Genomic DNA, 27,094 nt, shown 5'->3' on the forward strand with positions numbered 1-27,094 from the left:
CAAAACATTTCATAATTTAAAAAATCTCTATTCGGTCAACCTTTATCCTTTTTCGTCCTTTCCTGATACGTATACCCTCACATTTCTTATATCATCCTTGTAAATCTTTTCTGCACCCTCTCCAGTGCCACCATATACTTTTTATAACATGGCGACCAGAATTGTATGCATTACTCCAAGTGTGGTCGAGCCAAGGTTTGATATAAGTTCAGCATAAGTTCACTACTTTTCTACCCCTCTAGAAATAAATCCTAATGTTTAGTTTGTTTATTTAATGGCCTTGTTAAACTGTGTCCCTAGTTTTAGTGATTTGTATCATTATCATCATCATAGGCAGCCCCTCGGAATCGAGGAAGACTTGCTTCCACTCTAAAAGTGAGTTCTCAGGTGGCTGAACAGTCCACTATGAGAACCACAGTCCCTGTCAAGGGTGGGACAGATAGTCATTGAGGGAAAGGGTGGGTGGGACTGATTTGTCGCATGCTCTTTCCGCTGTCTGCGCTTGATTTCTGCACACTCTCGGCGATGAGACTCGAGGTGCTCAGCGCCATCCCGGATGCACTTCCTCCACTTAGGGCGGTCTTTGGCCAGGGACTCCCAGGTGTCAGTGGGGATGTTGCACTTTATCAGGGAGGCTTTGAGGGTGTCCTTGTAACATTTCCTCTGCCCACCTTTGGCTCGTTTGCCGTGAAGGAGTTCCGAGTAGAACACTTGCTTTGGGAGTCTCGTGTCTGGCATGCGGACAATGTGACCCGCCCAGCGGAGCTGATCAAGTGTGGTCAGTGCTTCAATGCTGGGGGTGTTGGCCTGGTCGAGGACACTGATGTTAGCACGTCTGTCCTCCCAGGGGATTTGCAGGATCTTGCGGAGACATCGTTGGTGGTATCTCTCCAGTGACTTGAGGTGTCTACTGTACATTTGTATATTTGTACTCTGAGATCCCTTTGCTCCTCTACCCCACCCAGACTCTCACCCTCCAAGTAATAAGTGATCTCCCTATTCCTACCAAAATGGAATGTCTCACATTTATCTGTGTTGCCAGTTATGTGCCCATTCTGCAAGTTTATTAGTGTCTTCCCGCAGTCCTCCTCAGTATTCACTATTCCCCATCCCCGCCCTCTACATCTACACCCATCCCCCTCCCCCCCCCCCCCCCCCCGCAAGCAGTTTGGTGTCATCTGCAAAGTTAGAAATTGTCTTTTTGATTCCAAAGTCTAAATCGTTAATATAAATTGAACAACCGTGGTCCCAGCACTGGTCCCTGTGAATAGCTACCCTTTACCACTATTCTCTGCTTCCTGTCTTAAGCCAGCTAGCTATCGATTCTGCTACTTGTCCCCTGACTCCGCATTCTCTGACCTTATTCATTAACCTTATCGAAGGCCTTTTAAAAATTTTGATAAATTACATCTACTGCATTACCCTTGTCCGCTCTCTCTCTTACTTCTTCAAAAATTCAATGAGGTTGGTCAAGTAAGACTTTCCCTCTTGAAATCCATGTTGACTATTCATTATTATATTTTTTGTTTCTAGATGTTCTTTCAATTTTTTCTTTGGTAAGGATTCCATTATTTTTCCTACCACAGATGTTAAGCTGATTGGTCTATAGTACCCTGGACATGTTCTATCTTCCTTAAATATACATTTTGCGTCAGCTATCCACCAGTCCTCTGGTGGATTTTTCTAACAAATTATTGACTACAGGTATGTGCTATCCCTTCCTTAGGTTATTTTAAAATGCGTGGATGTAATCCATCTGGACATGGCGTTTCATCCTCTTTGAGTTTGATTAGTTTATTTAATATATCCCTCTTTATTTTAAATGCAGTTATCTCATTACCAATCTTATCTTCCAATGTCATGCCCACCTGTTCCATCTCCCTGATAAATACTGAAGCAAAGTCATTGTTTAATATTTCTGCCATCTATCGCTGTCTGTGGTATTTTCCTGTTCATCCTGACCTTCCTTTTTTTTTATGTGTCTGTAAAATATTTTACTTTATGTTCCTTGATAATTTAATTTCATCGTTCCTCTTTGTCTTCCCAATTGTTTTTTTTACTTCTGTCGTAATCGCTTCATATTTTCCCTTATCATACTCTCCACTGCTCTCCATGTACTTAATGTATGCCGCTTTCCTTACCCTCAATTCTTTCCCTTATGGCTTTATTTATCCCTGGTGTCTCATTACTGTTTCATTTTTGTTTTAAGCAGAATATATTTTTCCTGGAGTCTGAACATTTTAAATGTTTCCCATTGCTGTTCTACGTCATTGTGTGCCAATATTATCCATTTTATTTTCCCAAATTCTATTCTTCGCCACTCAAAATTAGCTTTTCTCCAATCTATTACCCTGATCTTCATAATTATGTGCTTCTCAATTATTAACTTAAAGCATATTATATTATGGTCACTATTGCCTAGATGCTCTCCTACTTTTACTTCTCTTATCTGCTCTGGTTCATTCCCCATTACTAGATCCAATAGCGAATCCTTCCTTGTTGGGCATTTTACATATTGGGTTAGAAAGGAGTCCTGTACACAATGTAGGAACTCTATTCCCTTATCCCCTTTACCTACCTCTTCTGTCCAATTAATATTGGGGCCGTTGAAATCCACCACGATTATTATTCTATGGGCTAGAAATTGGTCTTTTGGTGATAGCGGTATTTTTTTGCCATTTTTCGCCAAAAATACCGAAAAAGGCATAAAATTGTCAACAAAATGCGCCCGACGGTGGAAACCGTAGTCCTCACCAACTATAGTCCGAGGCCGATTACCGCTAAAAAGACAGGCCCTAGGAGGGGGAAGAGAAACACAAAAGAAAATTGCAAAAAAAACTAAATAAAAAATCACAAAACATTTACAAGACCCTTAGCTAAGTAATCGTTGCAAAAGAATTAAAAAATAAAAACTTTAACTTGCCTTTTTTTCAGGTCTTCATACTTACCGCTGTTTCTGGGGCTGCAACGCAGCTTTTTACTTGATGGCTTTTTTCGCGCAGAATGCGGGTGCGCCGAACGGCCAATTTAAAGCGATATTGCTTTTTCTGGTGTTGCACGACGGCGGTCTGCTTTTCAACGGTTTTGAAACATTGGCCAACTTAGGTGAACACCTTTTACCGTCAAAAAAGGCGAAATATCGCCGAAAAAACAGGCACAAGGCTGGCCAATTTCTAGCCCTATGTTTTTTTTACTCGTGCTGAACAGGAGTCTTCACAAAGTATAACCAATATTTCAGATATGAACTTTTGAAGCCATACCCTGCATCCTAATATGCTAGCACCAAGCCTTAATCTTTTAAAATCTTTCAAACTATCTTTGCGATTCCACCATACTAGGAGGTGAAGGAATAGACGTTTATAGCTGTTTAAGTTAATGAGCAAGTGACAGATTCAATAAGTAAGTTCTTGTCATAGCTAATGGCATACTCTAAGAACTCTGCTTCAGAAAATAAATGATGGTTAATTTACAATTGAACTTCTAAATACAATGGACAGAGACACAAACAACAATGCTGTCCAGGAGAGAGCGCCGTAGGCAGGTCAAGTGACATTTGAAACTTTCTTACCATGCTTGTGTTTTTGGTATAATCATAGAGATCTGTTTTTCATAAACAATATTCCATCATGGGATGGTCATAAATCAAAATTGCTAACAATGACAAGTGGAGCGTTTGTGATGATTCACACTCTTTCGGGTATCTTTGCCACTTGATTGGCTCCTGATCGGTCAGATGTGACGATCAAACCAGACAGTAGTATGTTTGTAACAATATTTTCATTGTTACCATTGGCAGTGAAACCAACCCACTAAAGCGATTGCTAATGTGAGGCCAATAATCACATCTTTTACACTCCATCATTACCAGAATTCGCACCAAGTCCTTCTCACCCATCTCCCCTGGCTCCCACTTTAGCAACGCCTCATCCGTGTTTTCAAATCCCTCCATGCCCTCACCCCTCCCTATCACTATAATCTCCTCCAGCCCTATAATCCCCTGAGATCTCTGCGCTCTGCCAATTCTGGCCTCTTAAACATCCCTGATTTTAATTGCTCCGCCATTGGCAGCCATGCCTAGGTCCCTAAGCTCTGGAATTCTCTTCCTAAATCTCTCCGTTTCTCCACTTCTCTTTCCTCGTTTAAGATGCTCCTTAAAATCAACCTCTTTGACCAAGCTTTTGGTCATCTGCCTTAACATCTCCTTATATGGTTCAGTGTCAAATTTTGTTTTTTGATAACGCTCCTGTGAACCACCTTGGGACGTTTTATTACATTAAAGGCACTATATAAATGCAAGTTGTTGTAAAAGTGATTTTGAAGTTTTGCAGAACGGACTTCTCCATTCCCCACTTTTACTCCACTCGTCCTTCCAGGGGACATTATTTTGACAAAGTTACCAGAGCATATTATCTGAAGTCTAACAAATAAACAAAAAGATTATTTACCTTTACGTGGTGTAGTCATTCTTCAAATTAAGTTGTTTTACACATGCTATATTTCCCACCCTCCTCCCAATTGGGCCTGTATCTGGAGTTGCAAGCAAAGAAAGAAAAAAAAATAAAGACTTGCATTTATATAGCACCTTTATTGACCACCGGTTATCCCAAAGCGCTTTATAGCCAATGAAGTACTTTTTTTTTGAAGTGTAGTCACTATTGTAATGTAGGAAATGCAGCAGCCAATTTGCGCACAGCAAGCTCCCACATCAGCAATGTGATAATGACCAGATAATCTGTTTTTTTAATAATGTTGATTGAGGGATAAATATTGACTAGAACACATTTGCATGGCAAATAAGGGGATTACAAAACTGCATATTTTCAGTGTAGTCATTTAACTATTTGTAAACACATTGTGTCAAGTATTGGCTGGCAGTTGTGGACTCAGTCAAATTTATAAACATATTCCAAGATATATTATTTGCAAAGCATATGAAATTTTGCAAATTCATTGATAAAGATTATTTTTATATTTATTGGTATGATTTTGAAGGCAGCAGTGTTAAAATAAGCTGACCATTTCCACGCTAATTCTTTAAGTGTTCTAGCATTTAGATTTATATATCTTGTTTACTATTCATTTTATTAAGATCTTTGATGGCTTGAAATTTTTGTTTTTTTTCATAAACCAAGGAAACACTCATTCTCATCCTAGTCTGACTGAAGATTTAAACCGAAGTACGTGAGGTGCATAAAAATGTTTCCTGCTTAGAAATACAAACAGCATAGACAGGCTCTAAGTATATTATCAGGCAAGTTCTTTCAGAAACGTATTGCTAAAGAAGCTTAACATTAATTATTGTAACTTTGGGAAGATTACATCCACACTAGCCTTGTAAGAAGCAGCATACACTTCTTGACCTCAAATGCTACAGCTTTAAGACATAAGAATGGCATTTTACCAACTTTAATGGGATAACCAGTATAATCTTTCAGCAGTAAGGGAAGAAAAAGTGTTCTGAGCATAATACCCTCTGAGTTCTGCTGGAAGCTGCCCGTGATGTCTGTGGTGATCACGCTGCATTTGTCTGCACTTTTGCATTTAAAAAATCTCTCCGAATTTTGCTGAAAACCTCTCATTTCCCAGTTTGGTTCTCGGCTGGCAAGCTTCCGCCACTCTGGCTTGAGGCAAGACCTGCTGTAAGCTCTCTATAGACACCATTTTTTCCAATCTTGGCCAGATTCATTCTAGTAGGCTCCAGCAATGAACTTACGTTTGCCAACTAACATACCTTCAGAAAACCAAGATTTACTGCTACTTCAGAGCAAATAAATCTTTCGTTCCTCCCTACCCCAATTCACACGAGAGAGAAAAATACATCCTTCTTATTACCTCACATGGTATTTGTAGGCTGTATTGTCAAACACTATTTCACGAGTTCTGGAGTTCTTCACTGTGGTAGGATTTGTGGTATCATTCAAAAGTCTTCCTAGGTACTATCATTTTGAGCATTAAACAATTTATTTTATTATTAGTAAATTAAAGTGGTGCATCTAAATCTTTATATAAACTTCAAGCTTTAATTTGAGAGAAGTTGATTTATATTTTATAACATCAAACCACTGTCGAGAATTCTGCAACCCAGTTTTCGACATGTGAATATTACATTGTGTGTATGTATGTTCGAATTCCATGTTTGTGTCTTTTAACTATAAAGTTTGTTCTGGCAATGTTTTAGGAATAACGATGAAAAAAATGCACATAATTGAGTTTAACTCTTGGCTCAGATTCTGGATCAAGTTAAATAATGTAACAGGAAAAAGCCAGCCCATCCCCCAAATGTGTAGCCATCTTAGACATGGTGTCAGGCTTCAAGCATTCTTTAACAATCAGATGAAAAGGGATTTTAGAAGATTAGTGGAAGGGATGCTGAAGGCATTGTCATCAAATTTAGAGATGCATTGCATCTACAAAGTTTTAAGAGTAATTTCAAAATAATTCTTAAAATAAAATTAATTTTAATTCTCAAAGATTCTCATGTCAGCAAACTGGTACTATGGAAGGTTGCTTATTATTGTAAAATAAATATTTTAATGAATCCATACTTTTAATTGTTATACTGTGAGTAAGCGATTGTATGTGCCATGTTGTGCCAGCATGTGATCTGCCAGATTAACATTCTTAAGAGAAGGTTTCCTAGATCAAAACAGTTTGCTTTGCTTGCAGTTCTTTGACCATACTGTCATGAATTTAGTTAAGGAAAAGTATCATTTAGAAACTTCTGGCTTATGAAATCTTAAGACTGTGAAATGATTAAAAGTTTGAAAGGGCAAAAAAATGTCAAAATGCAGGGAGATACTACTATTTGTAATCATTTTAAACACTAGTTGATTTTCCATAGTGTTATGGACAAAATATTTAACTAAATCCACTGTTATCCCCTAGTTATTGGTATTTTCTTTCTTTTCAATACCTTTTTTTAAAATTCTTATATTTGGCTTGCAACTCTGTTTACTTTTGTTCTCAATAATGATCCTTTTGTAATTCCTTTGGTTGATTGGTTTAAAATGTGTTTACTTCTGCAAGTTTGAAATGTTTATTATTTAACAACCTGTGTATGGTTTTAAAATATGTATTTAACCCTTAACAGCATAAATTTTGATTAAATCTTTTCATTAAAACAAACAATACTATTTATTTTAAATGCCAGAAGGGAACAATTATCAAAGTCTGGGGCTGAAATGGTGAGTGGTGCTGAGGTAGGAACAATGGTCCCAAGTTTCCACCCTCTGGAAAAACGGCGCATCTCGATAAGGTGCGCCGACTTTCTGGAAGAAAAAGAACGCCGAAAACGTACCTTGTGATTCTCTGGTCTCCTCAGGACGTCTTCGTGCTCGGCGTGACGCAGCACCAGGGGTCGGGGTGGAACCAGGTCCTGACGCTGAAAACAGTGCCAGGACCTCTGCACATGCGCGCTAGAATGCGCGCGCATGTGCAGTAGCTCCCGGCCCCAGAGGCTGCGTGGGAGGGGCCTGACCCTAGTCCTCGCCGAATGGGCTCACCGGGCGAAGATCGGACTGGACCTCCCTCCCGTTCGGATTGATTTATTGGTTGATTTATTGATTTATTGATGTATTTATCATTTATTATTGATGATGGCTCTTTATTTGTAAAAGTGAAGTGTTTAATGTTTGTAAACTTCCCTTCCCCCCCCCCCCCCGCCATCTTTCGTTCCCTACGCCTGATTTATAAGTGTAGGCAAGGTTTTTCTGAGCGTACAAAAATCTACACTTATTCCATTCTAAGTTAGTTTGGAGTAAGTTTTCGCTGCCTAAACTAACTTGCAAAACAGGCGTAAGTGGCTCAACACGCCCCCTTTTGAAAAAAAATCTGTTCTAAAATGAAACTATTCTAACTGACTAGAACTGGAGCAAAATAAATATCGAGAATTGCAATTTCTAAGATGCTCCATTCTAAACTAGTTGCTCCAAAAAAATAGGAGCAACTCGGGCCGAAACTTGAGCCCAGAAAGAGTGGATGATTTGACGGATGCTTATCAGAGTAAGAACAGCAGAACTGAGCTTAAATGAGAAACAAGAGTGGTCTGAGTGCCGGTAAGTCAGGAGAGTGGGCCTGTGAGTGTGAAGCACCAAGACTGGGGTGGATGCTAGAAAGTACTGGCAACATTATGGGGGCTGGGATGTTGCTGAAATCTGGGGTTCTGGTATTGTGAGATAGCTTCTAGAAGGTACAATCTGGTTGCTTGGTTCTGTCTCATCAGCCTAACAGTACATTTGTGCTCTTTGTGTCAGTGTCATGACAAGGCTTAAGGTTCTTGAAGAAAGCATGAGTGAGAAAAAATTGAAGCTGTCCATGTATATCAAGACAGAATACTATAGTATGAACTAAGAAAATGGATAAAACCTGCATTAACTTTGTTATTTCCCAGTAATTGTCTGTGGATTATCACATAGTAAAGAAAGAACTTGCATTTTATTCACATAGTAAACCTTCAGTGGTTATGTCACAGTCATTAAGCTTTCAGTGTGTATGACACCCTGCATCAACTATATGGAATACATTGGTTGTTAGTATCCTCCATGACATCTTCCACTACCAAAAAGGGTTGAAAATGGTTTAACCTCAAACTCCCCAATACACTTTAGAGGAAAAGTACACAGGAGATTTCAAGGCTGCAATTTAATCTTGAGAGTTCAGGTGACTGCTTTCTCAGCTCTTGCAATTTTGACGTTATCGGAACACCTTGATGAGATTACTGTCTTATAATCATTCTATGTATCCATTATTTTCCATGTAATTAGCTTTTTTTCAAGATCTAACTAATATTAACATACTTAACATAATATGTAATTATGAACTCACTATTATAACAATTTAACATAATTTTTTGTCATAGGCTTTTACTGATTGATCTAGTCAAATATTAACCAAATCAAAGTCAAAATGTAATAATGACTGTTGTGTTGGTAGCAATCAGGTAATAGTTGAATTCAATTGCAAAGCTGGAGATGGTACTTGCTGCTTCTTAATTGGCCTTATTGATGTGTTTTTGCCCACCTAAAAGGTTATCACTTAATTGTATTGACTCAGCACTATGATGAGGGAATGTTACTTCTATTTGCAATTGCATAGCAATTTTTAATTCCAGCAAAAATATTTTTTTAAAATAGAGTATTACTGTATTGTGAATCTTGACCTTTGCTACCACTCCTTTTCAGATGCACATACTTGGTTTATATGCAAATGTTTAAAACAGTTCCTGGGTAATATGATGCTTGGTAAATTTGTTACACTACATGGCCTGGAGAGGTAGCAGTCAGTAGCTAATGGGAGAGGTGGGGAGAATTATGCAAAGAAAATTGGAACTGTCAACAGACATTGGCATTTCTTTTGTGGAATACTTCTCCTGGTGTTTTCTCACTTGAGATCAGTAGTGTTTGCTGAAGTTGTAGCTCAGTGAGTATCAATGGCTGCATTTTATTTTACTTTCAAATTTGGGACCTTTGGAAACATGAAAGTGACAGTTCTCAATACTTACGACCAAGCCTCTAAATGGTTATTTTAGGCTGTACTTAAGTGTATTTTTAAACATTTAACAAAAGGTTGTTAAAATGATGATCAAGAAAATTTAAATTCTTAGTGTCGTTAAGTTTACCTTTGTTGTTATGTGGCTTATCAAGGGTGCTTCTAAATTAAATTGCACTAATCCACTTTTATTAATCTAATAACTTAGCCCCCATCTTTTGATGAAATGTTTTTCAAGATACAAGACTAGTGAATTTTGTAAGCAACACATTGTAAAATTCTGCTACATTTTTTCTGTTAAATAGCATTTACAGGATGTTCAAAATATGCATTTTGTAACTCACTGTCACAGGGCTAACAGAAACCTTGCAGTATTGAATTGTAACCATATGCAAAGCTATTTACATGGGAATAGGGTTTTGAAGTCCTTTAAAATGGCAAGTAAGTTGAAGACAGGGGCCAACAAATAACTGAAAATTTGCCTAAATCCATCAAATAATAGAGGTAGTGTTAGGGCTATCCATGGTACTGAGCTAAACAGGGGGATTACTCCTGGGTTTTGCATCAGTTGTTTTCAGCTGGGTGGCCTCACTTGTCAAGACCCCGTTTACAGGAGAACATTCACATGGCACAGCAAGAAAAGAAGTGCATTTTAATGCCATCAAAGCTCAAAAATCAATCATTAATTTATTCTCGCTCCTTGATTGTTGATCATTTCTGAAACATCTGGCCCTCACGTCTATAGAAGCCAAGAGCAAATAGGACAAGAACATGCACTTTAACGTAGCTGATCTGAGCTGTTACTATTCATAGTATTTGGGTTTTTTATTTCTATATTTTCCTAAATAGCTACTAAATTATCATTTATTTAATAACCTGTTGCTGTTTTCGATTTCTGAAATTAGAAGTCAGTATGAAAGTGAAGAGTTTTACTTGGCTTTTGATAACTTAGGTACAGTAACATTTCAGAACCAGTGCCGTTTTGAATGCTGGCAGCATAGAAGAGATGAAAATCCTTTTAAACAGCTTGTGAAATGTAACTTTGAAACCATGCTTTGAGAATGAGCAGATTATGGCTTGCCTGGTGACTCCTTCCAGCTCTCTGGGCAATGAGCTGTTGACATTCTTGCAGGTCATCATCCAAGACAGGAGGGCAACTGCAGGGATTTAGCAGATAAATTCATCCAACAAGACCTTTATCCATTTCACTACTATTTTGAAAGGTTTTTGCATGATAGCAGCATCAGTAATGTCATTTCATTTATCAAAAGAAACCCCATTTGAGATTTCAATGGTGAGCACAGCAACTACTCGTTTTCCTTCTTTATGCCAGTCTGATTATTGGATGCATATAGTTTGGAGTAAAACACTCTTGAAAAATGTTAAGAAATGTAAAGAATGCTTTGTTTCTGAAAACTGCTAAAGTCAAATAATAATTTAGGGTGAAATCAATATGTGTTGAAAATTTGATTAATACTTTGCTTATCAATCTTTTGTTTTCCTGAAGGATATTCCAGTTTTTAAAAAATCAGAATCATTTGCCATTTGAAGTAGTCCTAAATGCAGATGCTGCTGAATACAGAAACTTGTTTAAAGTTTAACAGAGAAGAGACACCCATAGACTGAATGTGCAGGAAAAGCTTCCCATAATGCAGTGTGTAAACCAGAGCTAACAAACGTCCTGCTGCGTTGAAAACCCCAAAAAGACAAAGGCACAATGAAATAGAGAGCTTACCACCGGCAGCTTTCAAAACGGCAAACTAGGCAAAGTACACATCTCAGCCGCTCCAATTTTGTCAGAATGCTAATGAGCCAGCTCTGATCTTTACTCGGCTTCCCGTGTTTTCTACATCTTCAAGGACCACATGGCGCTAGCAAAATAAAGACAACTAAATGAGAATTTCGAACACTTTTTGTGTTCAGTCCTGGTGCTTTTCAATTGACTTGCTCATTGAATATTCTGAACTAAAAAGGTTGCCACAGGGGGTTAGCTATGAACTTTTTAACTGGGTAAAATTTATACAAAAGTAAATTAGTGTGGCAGCGAAAATATGAGAAAAATTTCTGATTAATTTCCACTTCATAATATCAATGACATCTTTGGTTCCACTTATAGTTCTCCTACAAGAGAAGCTGATAAAGAGTGAATGAAGCTTGTGTGCTTCACAGTGAATGTTTAGTGGTTTTTTAATAGCAATGTACTATATAAAGGCACCAGGAAGTACTCTGCATTAGCAATTGAGATCAGTAGTTAATAGGATGATGTCTCTTAGCTTTTGTCACAAGATTATTAGGAAGGATAGGTTTTCTGCTTCTTCATTCCATGCTTTTAAGGGCCTGTTGAACATAAGTGTAAAATACAGGTTTCTCGGCACTGTTTTCTGTGTATAGTAAAAGCCTTTTAATGGAACACCTTTTACAGTTTTACCAGGTGATTTTGTCATTGATCTCTCATCTGTTTCTCTTGCTGTATTAATTACTTGAAGGGTTCTGCTTTTCACAAGACCCTTGATGTTCTCCCTATATACAAAGTAGAAAAGCAATTCTCAAGCAGGCCTTAGCATTACTCGTCAGCATTTGTATAATGACATTAGACTTTTCCAGTTTTATTCAATGAACATTCTCTATACGTTTGACTATTAGGTGATCAAAAGTTAATGCTCAGTAAACTGTAATGAGAATAAAATTATTATATTGCAGTAAAATGGCAAAACTATATAATTGATTTTTTTTGGGGGGGTAATGTTTTGATTATGCCGGTAAAAGGCAGTAATTTTTCACAGCTGGTAACTGAAAAAGTATTATAATTGTTGTAAATAATTAAAAATGTTGGATTTGAATGTTCTCTTGCAAATTAATGATTTAATTGCCCAACTCACCAATAGTAAAAAGGAAAACTTCATATTATAATTTGATTGGCACAACCATTTCTTTTGTTTTGCTTTCAATTTTACTTTTATTAGTTTTCAATACAATTCACTGAAAGATAATAGACAATATATCAAAGAGATTTCTGTTGGTACCATGGCAACAGTAGTGTTGTAGTACCAAGTTGGACAGTATTACATATCGGAGAAAGACAAGTTGGGCAGCTGCATTAAAAGTACTGAGGTCAGAATAATTTTAGGTTTTGTCTAGATTATCTTTAAGAGCATTTAAATAAATAGAAGCATGCAAAGGGGACCATCTGATTCTGTATTCCCGTAAACATACCTGATCAGTCATTGGGGGGGTATGTTATTCAAGGTAAGCAAAATTGTTAATATTCTAACATACACACTGATCTTTCCTGTTGTTGATTGAAACATAATTGATAGCACAGGGTTCTCTTTCCATTTTTCTTATGGTAAATCTCCAGGTGAAAAAGAGCTACAGAAAGAGATTTACAGCACTTGACAGCATTTGAAGCAAAATTAAATTAGCACTGCCTTTTAAATCTCCTATCACCAAGATGTATTTGTTCTAGCTGATGTTATTAGTTGAATCATGTTATCCCTTCATATGCAAAGAAAATGGTGTTTGCTGAGAGGAATTACATACCACTGTAATATAGATACTGTAAAATAAAAATGTGGCTGGCTGTACTTACTTTTCTGTAACAACATAATTCTCTGATAATACAGTTTGAAGGGCTTAAGTAAAGAGTCTTGGAAGTTGCCTGGATTTTTTTCCACACATTGGCATATCTAGCCAGGGAAAGTTAAACAAGCAAAAATGTGTTATGCTCGTTTTTTGGTTTTTTTTTAAACGCCAACAGTACTAGTTTTAAACAACAAAAGCAGTGTGCTTTCATATCTAATCTTGAGATTAGGTATTGTGACAGAAGCTAAACTGCCTTTTTATGGTGCCAGAATACAACCTTTTTTTCTCCCTAACAAGACTGGTCTACCATCATAGCCCACTCAACGTAATTAAATCAATCCTTTGTACTTGCCATTTTCTACTCTAGTGACAGTGCTAGATCTGATTATATGCTTCATGCATATTCAAAGTGTGGTGCTGACAGCTCTTTAATGAGCTCTTACTTAATCAGTAGGAACAATGTCCATCTTGTTCTTTTTTTCCCCTTAGACATTAGAGGTAGAAACAATCGAGCAAAAATGAAACATAAGGCATTCATCTGCAAAATATTGTTCTCTTAAAAGTATATAAGCCTGCTAAATTACATTCTGCTCCATAAAATTCTGATCAACAAATTGGATTAATACTATTGGATTAAATAGCAAATGGTTAGAGATGAAATGAGAAGCCCTTGTTTTGATCAGACATTAATAATTTTTTTAATTTGATAAATCTGTCTAGGTCTTCAATTGGAGTTATTAATAACGGGGATTAATTTATCCCTGGTGTTAGTTACTTTCTGTAAGCCTTTTTTATTTTGAAACAAAGACTTAAATGAGTATATCAGTTTCTAAACTGAGAAATAATTAATTATTTTTAAAAAGAATCTTGCATAATTGTTTTGATAAATTTCATTTTGCTACATCTTTGCATGGACAACTTTCCATCAATACTACATATCTATTTATAAAGTGTATTAAAAAGAACAAAATGCATTTAAAAATATGTCATCTTATGGATTCAGAGCTGTTACTATTTATGCACATGTTATTTTGTTAATCAAACAAGACATTGGAACCATAAACCTGCAGTATTCGCAATGGCAAATCTTTCCTGCTCCACTACCGTTCTTTTACCTTGGATATTTCTCCTTTTGTTACTGGGATTTGTGCCCATTGTAACCATCACATAACTGGTGTTGATTTGACTTGCCTATATATGACTACAGTTACTGCTATGTCAAAGAAAAACATGTACATTTTGCAACAGATGGGATATAACACTCATTGCTTTCAAAATGAAATTATGCTGTCAAGAAGAGTACCTTAAGACAATTAAATATATTCATTAGTGTCTGTTGAACTTTGTTTTAAATCTGTATCTCTGTCTTAAGGTTTAGCTGCAAGCTTCTTAGTGCATTAGGTCAACAAAGTAATAATGAGTTTGCACAAAATGCTGCTGATTTGGAAAATAATTGTTTCACTATCATAAATATTAGTTATAGTTGTTTTGATGGGCGTACTTGGACTGAAATTCAAAACAAAACAGAAAAAAATAAAGTTTAATGTAATTTCTTTCTTGGAAAAAGGATTGTTTAACTTAGGAAATTTATAGCCACCGTTGTTTTGAAGAATGTATTTGAAGTATTTGCTATGGTCAAAATAAACTAAATGGTTTAAATAGACTAAAAGGTTGTGATTAACAAATCTAATAATTTCAAAATGCGACCCCCCCCCCCCAGCAAACAAATCTGGTAGGATTACTATTAATGTTGTATAGTTTAATCTAATTTGTTTCTTTCTCTGTGGCAATCATATGCATGGCCTAATTTGTAAATTTGTGTAGTTTAAAATGAGCTGCTGTATTGACAGATATTGACAATCTGCATCATTACTCCTTTGGTTTACTTCAAAAGTAAATTATCTACAGTTTTTCTTTAACTAACGGAATGTTCAGCTAACACATTGACAATATTTGAAGCAGGATGCCTCAATGAAAGTATTCATTAGCTAATGGGTATTGAAGTAAAATACTCTCTCAGATGAAAATATTTATTCAGCATTTGAAAAATAAATCAATTTAAAATTGATTATTTTTTGTTGTCTTTTTGCTGCATGGCTTTATTTTCTTAGCATAAACCATTTGGAAGTTATTGTAAAGGAGAGAGCAGTAGTTGCCTTTTCACTGCAGTGTTGCAACCAAATTGTTATGGCTCCACTATTCAATAGCTGTGAATATAATGAGGAGATAGTCATGTAAAATAGAAAATGTAGTTATAAGTGCATTTTGGTTTCTGAATTCCAATGTAGCCTTCACACTTTGACCTTTTAAAAACCAACTGTAGAAAAAAAATTGTCTTGTTATAACAGAATTCTATTTTATTTTTAAAATAACAAATTTAGAAATTTATTTCATTTGTGCCAGTGGAGATGTTCTTACTCATCACCTGAATAGTCTTATTTTCATTTTTTTTAAATTTGATCTTTATAATTTAATAGCGGTGGAGCTACTAGCTAGTGCAGTGGTTTAAATGTTTGACCTTTCACCAGTGAGATCATGGGTTTGAATCCAGCACAGGATGATTGGATGGAAATTTCTTCTCTTTGCTGGCTTTAAGGGTCCTATGTGAAATGTCTTTGGGCAGTCTGTAGCAGGCAGAGGCCAATAGGACAAAATTACTCACAGTTCAACACCAGTTGGCAGTCTCAGGATGTATTTACACTACAAGCTTAGATTTGGTGCAAATCAGTTTCTGCCTCGCACTGATGGCAAACCTGTATAATGTAAGTGGAGAGTTATGGCCTGAACTGATTCGAAACAAAGCAGAGCGAGATCTTCCTCTTCCAGGGAGTCTCCTACTCGCTCTCTCCAGTGTCAGGTCAAGTACGGGCAAAACTGCTTGGCCGTTATGTTCCCTACTCAGCCATAAGGATTGTTGGTGCGAGAAATAGAAAAAGCTTTGCCCTGTACTTCGTCTAAACTTCGATGCTGAAACCGAGTACTTAAAATGGAAAAGTATTACATTCTACAGGGCTGATATTCTTCAATTTGAAGAGAATAAATGGTGATTTTTTTTTTAAAGACGCCTCTTTATTAGCAGTACAGCTCACCTGGTAGTGATGCAGCTGGTAGACTTTTTATATCGATTCATGTCAGTGGCCATTTTACTTTGTGTGGGCCAGAAAAATGAGATTTTATGTAGCAGGTGTCGTAGCACATTTGTTTAATCCTGCAGGGGTAGTAAGAAAGCGTTATCTTATCTCAGAAATGCATCTGAAGAGGTTCAAACATTCTATTTTATACAAGACTAGCATCTACATGGATTAGCAAAACATAATTCAAAGAGCAGGAAAGGTTGTCACTAAATCATCTAAGTTATAGGATTGTAAAATTTACAGTGACATCAGTGGGAAACTTTACTGATTCTGAGATGCGATTAATCGTGGCTTCCAGATGTACGCCAGTATCTTGCACAGGCAAGGATTAAACTCAACAGAAAAGAGGAATATTAATTGCTTTCTCTCTACTGATTTTGGATTTTCCCCCTGCTCTGTGGTCAACTACACTGGGTCAAGATGAGCTCCTATTTGATTAGCTTCCTTTTGCCCATTATGTCTCTGTGTTTTGAAATACTTGGATGATGCTCCATGTGCAACACACTGCACTCATTTTGGAGAGAGACTGCAAACATTCAGAATTTATGTTACTATTTGGTGAATTTGTCTAATTTATATTGCAGTGTGCCTTGTGGCACTTTTTTCTCTCTTTATTTCTAATTTGCTTAACCCTCTATCTAATGGATTGGTAAAAGCTGCATGAGAAAGCTTCTGTTTTGAATGTTGTATTGTACTAATAAAATTTTCAGGAGCAATATTCACCAAAGACAGAATTTTAGCTAATTTCTCCTATCTGGAACTTTATTAGTACAACTGCAATTGGCCTTTAGGTTATAACAGGGATAATCTGCTAGAAGTCCATATGTGGACATCAGGTGAGAACATGATTGGGCTTTGCCATGTTGCCCATCAGTGTAGCCAAATAACCAATCAGCATTTTCTGTCAACATTCCATATGAAAAATGGCTAATTGGATGCTGTATTCGAGAGCAGCAATAAAATCATACCCCAGCAAAGAACCCAAACCTTCAGGAGGGAAGAGAAGGGGTGAACATCAGTGGGGGTGGGAGAAAGAACAAAAAAATGAAAGCATATAGTAAAATGTTATAGTTTGGGGATTTTTTTTCATAATTAGAAACAAAGTTCAAATACCAGCTGTAGGTCTGGACTGGACTGCTGTATAGAACAGGTGACAGAAAGAAAACCGATAGTTTTAGCTGCATAGAAATGCAAATTTCTTTAAGTCAACCAAAGTGCCATGTCAGCCATGGAAATATCTGCCTAGAACTTCCTGCTTTGCTATCCAAAGGCACTCGGAGGAAAATGTAGTGTGGCTGGCAACTGATGGATATAAGGGAATGACTTTAAAGTGAACCGTAAGTGAATGAAAAGAATAGTCGCGGTCAGTCAACTACAATAATGTCCTGTAAATTGACATACTGTACGATTATAATTTCTGAAGTTACTTGTTGAAATATGATTGCTGCAATATCTTGTTTGCTAAGATTTCATTTATAGCTAGCTGGCTGTTGGGTTGTCCCAGATGTTAAACCTTTATATAATTCTGTTCCTCTGTTTTTCAGGAAACAATAAAGAGGAGGAAGAAGCCATGATGCAAGAGTGGTTTGTGTTGGTGAATAAGAAGAATGCCCTTATACGACGACAGAACCAACTTTCACTTTTGTAAGTGCAAAGAAAACTAAACAAATAACCAATGTACTTTGTCAAGTTGTGTAATGATTTCTGTGAATGTAAAGCAGAATTTATATGTCCATTTACTTTATTTACACAGAACTATATTTCTCTTTGTTGTTAAAGGTTACTTGATCAGAATGAGTTTGTGAAATTCAGAAATAATGTTTCAGTTGAAGAGCAAAACTCAATAATGTGGCACATCTGCACCATTCATTCTTGATATAATTCAATTTTAAAATTTTACAATTTCTACTAATATCCAATTTCAGACAGTTTGAAAAGAATGTGAAATTGGGTATAGTAGAAATATTTTCTTGATTGGTGTAAGGATGTAGGCCATGAGGACGTATAAAGAATGATTTGCATTTCTAGTGCTCCTCATGTGTAGAGAAACATCTCCAAAGTGCTTTTCCGGGTGATGAACAAAGTGGGGCCACAAAGCAGGAGGAGGAAAGAGAAATAGAGGGATGGGGTGGCAAAACATAATGGAAGAGAAGAGCCTTAAGGAGAAAGGCGATGTGGGAAAGATATATAGGAAAAGAGTTCCAGGGGGCATGCACATAATAGCTGAAGAATTGAACAGAAGGATCCAGAAACAAGGTATGGAGCAGAGTGAGTGCATCGGAATGTGATTGTTGAGGTAGGATAGGACAAAGCTACTGAGGAAAGTTTCAGCTCATCCAGGTCTTCCTGTTAGACAGACAAGAGGTTGCAGAGAGTGCTGACGCCCTTGAGGGGGTGATCAATGGTGGAGGCAGAATTGAGCTGAGGATCATCAGCATAGGTATGGATGCTGATCCTATGCTTCTTGATAATGTTGCCATGGGTATAACATATAAATGATGAAGAGGAAGGGCCAAGGATAGAGTCCTGGTCATCAGAGGTGCACATGCAGGCATTGGAGGAGAATCCATTGAAGGTGATATAGTAGCAATCATGCATCAAGTAGGAGCGAGAGAGCAATGCAACAAAGGTGGACTGTGGAAGAGAGATGGTTGAGCAGGATGATTTGGGCAAAGGTAACAGGAGGATCAGGAGAGACAGTTGGCCGTGTTCACACTTGCAAGCACAGGATACCATTTTCATGGCAACAGTGCTGCGGACAAAGCGGGGTAATAAACTGGGAATGGTGGGAGTGTAATTGCAAGATCATAATTCATTCCAGAGAGAAAGGGAGGATTTAGAGATGAGCCCTAGTTGGACATAATAGAAGGGTCAAAAGTAGGTTTTTTAGCGATCAAGGATGGTGACGACAGTTTTGAAGGATGTAGGAACCATGCTGGAAGATAGCGGCAGGTTGATGATGTTGACGTTCATGGAGCTAAGAACAGCAAGCTAGGACAGGAGGGGTTTGAGGAAGCACATGGTAGACTTCATGGTTAAGAGGTGATTCATAAGATCTAGAAGCGAGATAAACTGGAGTAAAGCAGGTGAGGATTTAGTTGGGAGGTGGACTGGGAACAGGAAAGTAAAGGAGTCACTGAGGCAGAGGCAGCAGAATGAATGATCTTGTTTTGGGTCAGGAAGACATCTATGAAGTCTTTGCATTTGATGTCCAAGGTGAGGATGGAGAGTAGTGATGGGAGGTTGGAGATGTACCCACAGGATGATATGTGGAACAGGAGTGACTAGTCTTTGATGTGTCCATGCCACATTTGACATTGGACAACCAGAGTAGTGACTTGCCAAGTGTGCTTAAGGTTACGGGCTACGGACTGTCTGTTGTACCAATGGAGATGGTGGAGAAACTGATCTAATGGGGATAAAGGGGAATAAGACATTTTTTTCAGATCAGTGGAGGTGCTGGTATCATCATGAGTTGACCAGTGTTAAGGTGACATATGAGTTGATATTTGTGAGGAAGTTGATGTGTAATTTTTTTCCCAGGGGGAGGCAGATGAGAGTGGAGGGGTTTGGCAGATGCAAAGGGATAAATAGGAGAAGAGAGATCAGGAAAAGATTGGAAAGGATTGTCAGTACCCGAGACCCAAGAGGTCGCGAAACCCTGTATGATGCAAAGTCTTAAGGGCAGGCCATTTGTGTGTGGGCATTGATGGGAGGGGGAGACAAGGAAGTCAGCTAAGGTGCGAGAGGGTGGGCTAAGATGGAGGTTGAAATCACCAATGAGTCCTTTGGCAAGACCTCTGTCTGCCCTAGGTTGGGGAGGAGATGAAAGGAATGGAGGAGGCTAAAGTGTTCAACTGTGGAAAAGGAACCAGAGGAATAAGGGGAAAGGTCAAAGTGGGATTTGTTGATAAGTATTACACTAGCAACGTGGGGGACATGGTATAACATCACGCCAAGGAGGCAGTCTTGACGAGACAGATTTCATAAGTCAAGATGTTGATGCACTCCTCCAGGATGAGGTAATGTGTGAGGAGGGCCTTAGTTACAAGAAAGATAATTTGTAGGATAATGAGTAGTTGGCTGGAGATTCATCAGGGCAACATGGAGACGTTATTGGGGGTCAGAAAGGGCAAGTGTAGAGGCAGGAGCATGGAGAGAAGGTTTGAATTACATGGAGATGGTTTGAGAGATTAACTGCAGAGAAATGTTCTGGGTGGGGAATGTGCTGAGAAAGGAGGATGAAGCAGTTTGGGTGACTATTGCAACAGAGAAACTGGCGGAAGCCATTAGGCATGGTGAAAAATGCCAACATTGAAGCAAATGAAGGCCTTGGCAGTGAGAGATTGAAGCAAAATTCCAATGAACCGAGCTCTGTCTTTGCAAGTGAGGAAGAGCGGAACCCATGGCAGCTCAAATTGAAGAACTCTGACCCTGTCCCAAATTGCAGGGCATGGTTATTGTGTTCAGAGCAGGCGACTGGTGCCTGTAAGGAAAGACAGAGCAGCACCTAGCTACTCTACTAGGGTACCCATCCCAAGCTGAAGGTAAACTAGTACTGAAAGATCTTCAGTTCCAAAGGTATCTATATCTTTGGCAGCATATGAGGAGTCACTCAGTGGAGAGGCTGAGGGCCAGGTCAATATCTCTGAGGGTGGGGCGTTGAGGGTGTTAGAGGAGGAGGCTTTTAAAGGAATAGGGTGAGACAGGTGGAAGAAGATGAGGTGCTTGAAGGAGAAGAAGGAACCAGAGGAGTGGGGTGAGTAACCAAGGTGGAGTATGGTGATGAAGGCCCACTGCGATGGTTTGGCCAGGGCAGGTAGTGAAATGTATTCTAAAACTGAGGGGCTGGTAAGGGCCATGTGCCGATGCCTGTGTAGATTATGTATATAGCCACTTACTACCTCACAATCCCCGGCCCTTAAATTTGCTGTTCCTCTGACTCATGGCCTCTCATTCATTCCCCACTCCTTTTACCCCACCATTGGCAGCTGTACCTTCAGCAGCTTAGGTCCTGCTTTCTGGAATTCCCACTCTAGACCCCAACACCTCTCCACCTCTCCCTCCTCCTTTAAGACCATCTCTTTGATCAAGCCTTTGGTCACCCCCCCTAATTTGTCCTGCTTTGATTTGGCCTCTGTTTACCTTCTACCTCTGAAGTATGTTATATAAATGTGCTATATAAATGCAAGTTGTTCAGTCATAAACATATGCTATCATATCTTTACAAATTGTGACAGCTTGTAAGGTCAGTTATTGCAACTTAGCAGTCAAAAATTTCTGTCTTGACCTATCACTAACTAATATTGGGGGAGTGGCGTATATTTGATGCTGTAATTAAACATGTATTTAATGTCTCTTTTTAAGCCATCCGAGCATGATCATTTTTATAATTGTACCATAATTTTTAACAATTTAGAAACAATGTAATGCATGATTTAATTATGATTTACTGTCAATGTGGCATATTTAAAATATCACCTTGTAGTAAATCACAGTACGCAGTTTCACATTTTCCTAATTTTGTTTAATTAGCTACAAGATTTAAATGAGGAGATGAATGAAGATTAAATTTAGCTGCAAACTAACTATACCATAGAGCCTCAGAACAATAGCACTGAGCAGTATGCAACTAGATCCATATAAAATGGAATGTAGCTTTTACAGATTATTTATACACCAGAAATCTGATTTATGAAATTATTGCAGTAATTATTGATTGACAACTTTATCACAACATAACAGGAATGATTCGCGAGTCGGTAGGTGGACCCAGCCAGGAGCAACACACGCAGGCAGCAGTGGTGGGGAAATCTTGGGCACACAGCTCCTGATTTTTCATTAATTCATTTAAATAGATGGAAAGTCAAGGTCAAGGTTTGCAGGCCTGCTCTTTCCTGGCCAGCATTACTCGTGAGTGCCACTTCATGCCGGACTGCCCAAATGAGCAATCAACCCTGCACTTACCATTATTTTCTCTTTACTGTTGAATGTATCTTGATCTTCTGTAAGGGAACCTAATCTCTCTTATCTCCCTTTTAGCCCCCCTTCACTGAGTTCTGGGGCTCCACACCTCCTGTCTCTGATGGCAGGCAGCCTGCTTCTATTCCACTGTCACTTCAATTCTTAGCCAGCTGCTGGAGACACGCAGGACACTTACCAAATGATTTTCTTCCCTTTTCTGCCACAGCAGAGTGGAGCATCAAACCTGTGTCCCACTACGCCTCTCTGCCATTGTTGTGCCACTATAATTTCTTCATTTGATGTTAAACATTTATATTACAATAACATGGAGTAACAGCGCTATTATTTATTGCTGTATTATGATCATATTCTGTATGAACAAAGGAATATATAGGACCAGAAATGAGCTTTACATTTGGCTGGTTCCAGCATCTCGGAAATATCATATCCCACAATATTTGTCATATCTCTTTACCAGTTCTTTGGGTACTTCCAATTCTCTTTTGAATTTGATGATACACTCAGCCCCACTGCCTCCTTGGCAGTCCATGCCATTCACTCATTAACTTCTGCATAAAGCAGTTAAATCTTAACCGTCTTTTCAGCATTCCTCTTTCATATTTAAGGCTATGCTCTCGTGTTGTAAAATTGTAACTATATTAAAAGTTTATTTTTCAGGGTATGGGATGCATATATTGCCCAACCCTTATTTGGTGATGATGGACCCTCTCCTTGAACCAATGTAGTCCTTGTGGTTATGATTCTCCCATGACGATGTTAGGAATTCCAGGATATTGACCCAGTGATGTATTTCCAATTCAGGATGATGGTGTGTGACTTGGAGACATTGCTGCTCTTGTCCTTCTCAGTGGTAGAGATTGCAAGGGAGGGAAGTGTTCAAGTAACCTTGAGGAGTTGCTGTGGTACATCCTGTAGATAGTATGTACTGTAGTCACTTTGCACCAGTGAGGGAGAGGTGAACACTGAATACAATGGCAGGGACGCCAATCAATGAACTGCTCTGTCCTAGGCGCTGCTGAGCTTCTTGTGTGTTGTTGTGCCCATCCAGGCAAGTAGTGAGTGTTGCATCACACTCCTAATTTGAGCCACTCATTGCAGAGTGTCAAGCCTTTGCACTGTTCTTATAGCTATGATGTTGATGTGACTTCCATTTAAGTTTCTGTCAGTAATGTTTCCCCTCCCCTGCCCAAGGTGTTGATGGTGGGGGACTCAGCAACAGTGGTGCTGTTGAAAGAGGAGATGGCTGGAAATTCTCTTCTTCGAGATGGTCATTACCTGGTACTTATGTGGCACAAAAGATACCTACAAGTTGTCCAAATCCTGTTGTAGGGTGGGATGGGCTGCTTCATTATTGGAGGAACTTAACACTGTGAAATTGTCAGCAAATAGCCTTATGACTGAGGGAAGCTCATTGATGAAGCTGCTAGAGATGGTTGAGTCAAATACACTTTCTTGAGGAACTCCCGCATCAGTATCCTGGGACTGTGATGATTGGCCTCTGACAACCAACTTTGATTGTTTGTGTATGACTCCAGCCATTGAAAGCCCTTTGAGCCCCAGCGACCTCAGTTTTGCTATGGATCCTTGGTGCCACACTCAATGGAATTATGCCTTGTTTTGAGGGCAGCTGCTTCCACCTCTCCTCTGGATCAAAGCTGTGATGAGATCTGGAGGTGAGTCATTCTAGTCATCATAGGCAATCCCTCGAAATGAGGATGACTTGCTTCCACGCCAAAAAGGGATGAATTCACAGGTGTTTCAATGAAGGACCTAATATTCCAGATCCCGAATTACATCTTGGCGGGTGGAAGATGCTTGTACTTAAATTTTTTTAACGTGTGGTGGCCGTTGCACACCAGCCACCACACGGGCTTGACAGAGCTAGGTCTTGGACAAGTGGCAAGGATTACCCCAGACGACTGGAAACCAGCTCTGCTGCATGGACCAAGCATGCACACATATAGCAGCGTGGGCTGGTCCATGCTGCCCCTGGGCCCTTGCCCCTTCTGGGCCCCAGACTCATGCCTCTCCTGAGCCCCAGTCACTTCCATCTACAAACTCTTGCGCTCCTTCGCCGCTCCTGTGCCTGCCCGCACTGCAATCAGCGATCTGACTTCGCAGCCGTCGCCCTCCTGCAGTGGTATGCATCGGACGCTGCTCCCTCTGATGGCCCCGGCCTGCTAAGCAACGCCTCAATTTCAAAATTCTTAGCCTTATTTTCAAATTCCCTCCGTGGCCTCGCCCCTTCCTATCTCTGTAATCTCCCCCAGCCCCACAACCCCCCCCCAAGATGTCTGTGCTCCTCTAATTCTGCCCTCCTGAGCATCCCAGATTATAATTGTTCAACCATTGGTGGCCATGCCTTCTGCTACCTAGGCCCCAAGCTCTGGAACTCGCTACCTAAACCTCTCCGCCTCTCTACCATTGCTATTGTGGACAGATGTGTCTGTAACAGATAAGTTGGTGAGGATGCAGTCAAGAAGGTTACTTCCCTGTGTTGGTTTCCTCACCATCTGACAATGGCCCAGTCCAGCAGTTATGTCCTTCAAGACTTAACTACCTAGTTGCTGGTGGTACTACCAAGGTACTCTGAGCTTGAAATTGGTCAAAGCCAAGGCCCGCCCAAGTGCCAACCAAAGGACCGGCGAGAGACCTGGCGGTACTTTGTTTAGGAGATTCCTCTAAAAGATATGCCAGTACCACCCAGCGGCAAAAAAACGACTTACGCCGTGAATTTTGGCGGCAGCAGGCAGGAGCTCCCAATCTTGGCAGCAAATGCGATCCTCGCCAAAGTGTCGCCGAGGATTGAGTCGGGTGCAGGGAGGGGGGAACAGCTAAAAATATATATTTTTTAAAAACAATGGAAAACCTTCAGGGGACCCCATCCATATAAACCGCTGAAAAAAAAAATAAAAGAAGTTCACTAACCTTTTTTTGCAGGTCTTCTTACTTGCCATCGGGGTTAGACCTGCCTCCAAGCAGCAGTTCTTCCCCCTACTGCCACTGACTCCCGCCCGGAGGAATCTGCCAGCTCGGTTGGCGGTAACTTGCGTACTAACGGCCCAGCGGTACTCCCCTCCTGCCGCCGGCAGACCTAGAGGAATCTGTGCTCGTCGGGAGATCGCTGAAAAAATGTGGCGGAAGCCAGCGGCAGTGGACGGTACGGCCACCAATTTCGGGTCCTCTGTGTGGTAGTCGCCCTCCCAGAGTACATTCTGATCTTCTTCCAAGTGATGTTTAACATGGAGGAATAGTGATTCATCAGTTGACATGGGTAGGCGGACTGTTGGTGGTAGTCACCAGAACATTTCCTTGACCTTGTTTGACCTAGACTTCAAGGGGTTTGGAGTCTATGTTGAGGATTGCAAAGGTCACTCCCATCCGACTGTATATCATTGTGCCCCCAGCTCTAGTGGGTCTATCCTGTCTGTGGGACAGGATATACCAGGGGTAGTGATGGTGAGTCTGGGATGTTGACTATAGATATGAGTTTGTGAATATGACTATATCAGGTTGTTGGTTGACTAACAGTTCTCCCAACTTGGGTACTCGGAGGACTTTGCAAAGTTAACTTAGCTGAAATTGCATAAGATATGCTGCCTGGATCATTATGGATCTGTCTGGTTTTATTATTTTTCAATTTGGTCATGATGTTTTACAACTGTGTGACTTTCTCAGCTATTTCAGAGGGCATTAGAGGTCAATCACATAGTATGGGATTGGAGTCACATTAATTAATGCCCTGAAGGACATTAAGTGAACCAGTTGGGGTTTTTTTAAACAAAGAGGCAGCTTTTATGGTTATTTTCCTAACATTAGCCAATAATTTTTTTTTAATAAATTCAATTCCATAATTTGGGATTTGAACTCAAGATATCTGGTTTGCTCGTCAAGTACCATAATTACACTACTGTATCCTTATTACATTTTGGCGTTGCTGGCAAGGCCAGCATTTATTGCCCCTCCCTAATTGCACTCGAGAAGGTGGTGTTGAGCCACCTTCTTGAACCGCTGCAGACCATGTGGTGAAAGTGCACCCACAGTGTGGGAGTTCCAAGATTTTGCCCCAGTGACGATGAAGGAACAGCAATATACTTCCAAGTCAGGATGGTGTGTAACTTGGAGGGGAACTTGCAGGTGATGGTGTTGCCATCCGCCTGCTGTCCTTGTCCTTCTTGGTGGTAGTGATTGTGGGTTTGGGAGGTGCTGCCGAACAAGCCTTGGCGAATTGCTGCAGTGCATCTTGTAGATGGTGTACACTGCAGCCACAGTACGTCAGTGATGGAGGGAGTGAATGTTTAAGGTGGCGAATCGGGTGTCAATCAAGCGGGCTGCTCTATCCTAGATGGTGTCATGCTTCTTGAGCGTTGGAGCTACACTCATCCAGGCAAGTGGTGGGTATTCCATCACACTCCTGACTTGTGCCTTGTAGATGATGGAAATGCATTGGGGAATCAGGAGGTGAGACACTCACCACAGAATACCCAGCCTCTGACCTGCTCTTGTTGCCACAGTATTTATGTGGCTAGTCCAGTTAAGTTTCTGGTCAATGGTAACACCCAGGATATTGATGGTGGGGGATTCAGCGAAGTAATGCTGTTGAATGACAAGGGGCGGTGATTACACTCTCGTTTGTTGAAGCAAGTCATTGCCTGGCACTTGTGTGGCGCAAATGTTACTTGCCACTTATCAGTCCAAGCCTGAATGTCGTCCTGAATGGACTGCTTCATTATCTGAGGAATTGCGAATGGCACTGAACACTATGCAATTATCAGCGAGCATCCAACTTAACATAAGAACATAAGAAATAGGAGCAGGAGAAGGCCATACGGCCCCTCGAGCCTGCTCCGCCATTTAATACGATCATGGCTGATCTGATCATGGATTCAGGTCTACTTCCCCGCCTG

The 27,094-nt window shown here is 39.7% G+C and overlaps 1 protein-coding gene across 4 annotated transcripts in view; it reads left to right on the forward strand.

Moving 5' to 3' along the window:
* The window catches only part of ehbp1 (EH domain binding protein 1), a 499,650-nt gene that overhangs the window by 449,674 nt on the left and 22,882 nt on the right, over positions 1-27,094 (forward strand). For all 4 annotated transcript variants that reach the window (XM_070889745.1, XM_070889742.1, XM_070889744.1 and 1 more), the window contains one exon: positions 17,747-17,846. In XM_070889745.1, the coding sequence (XP_070745846.1) occupies positions 17,747-17,846 (100 nt within the window). The remainder of the gene's footprint in view (positions 1-17,746; positions 17,847-27,094) is intronic.

The sequence above is a fragment of the Pristiophorus japonicus genome, chromosome 9, assembly GCF_044704955.1.
Source record: "Pristiophorus japonicus isolate sPriJap1 chromosome 9, sPriJap1.hap1, whole genome shotgun sequence".
NCBI lineage: Eukaryota > Metazoa > Chordata > Chondrichthyes > Pristiophoridae > Pristiophorus > Pristiophorus japonicus.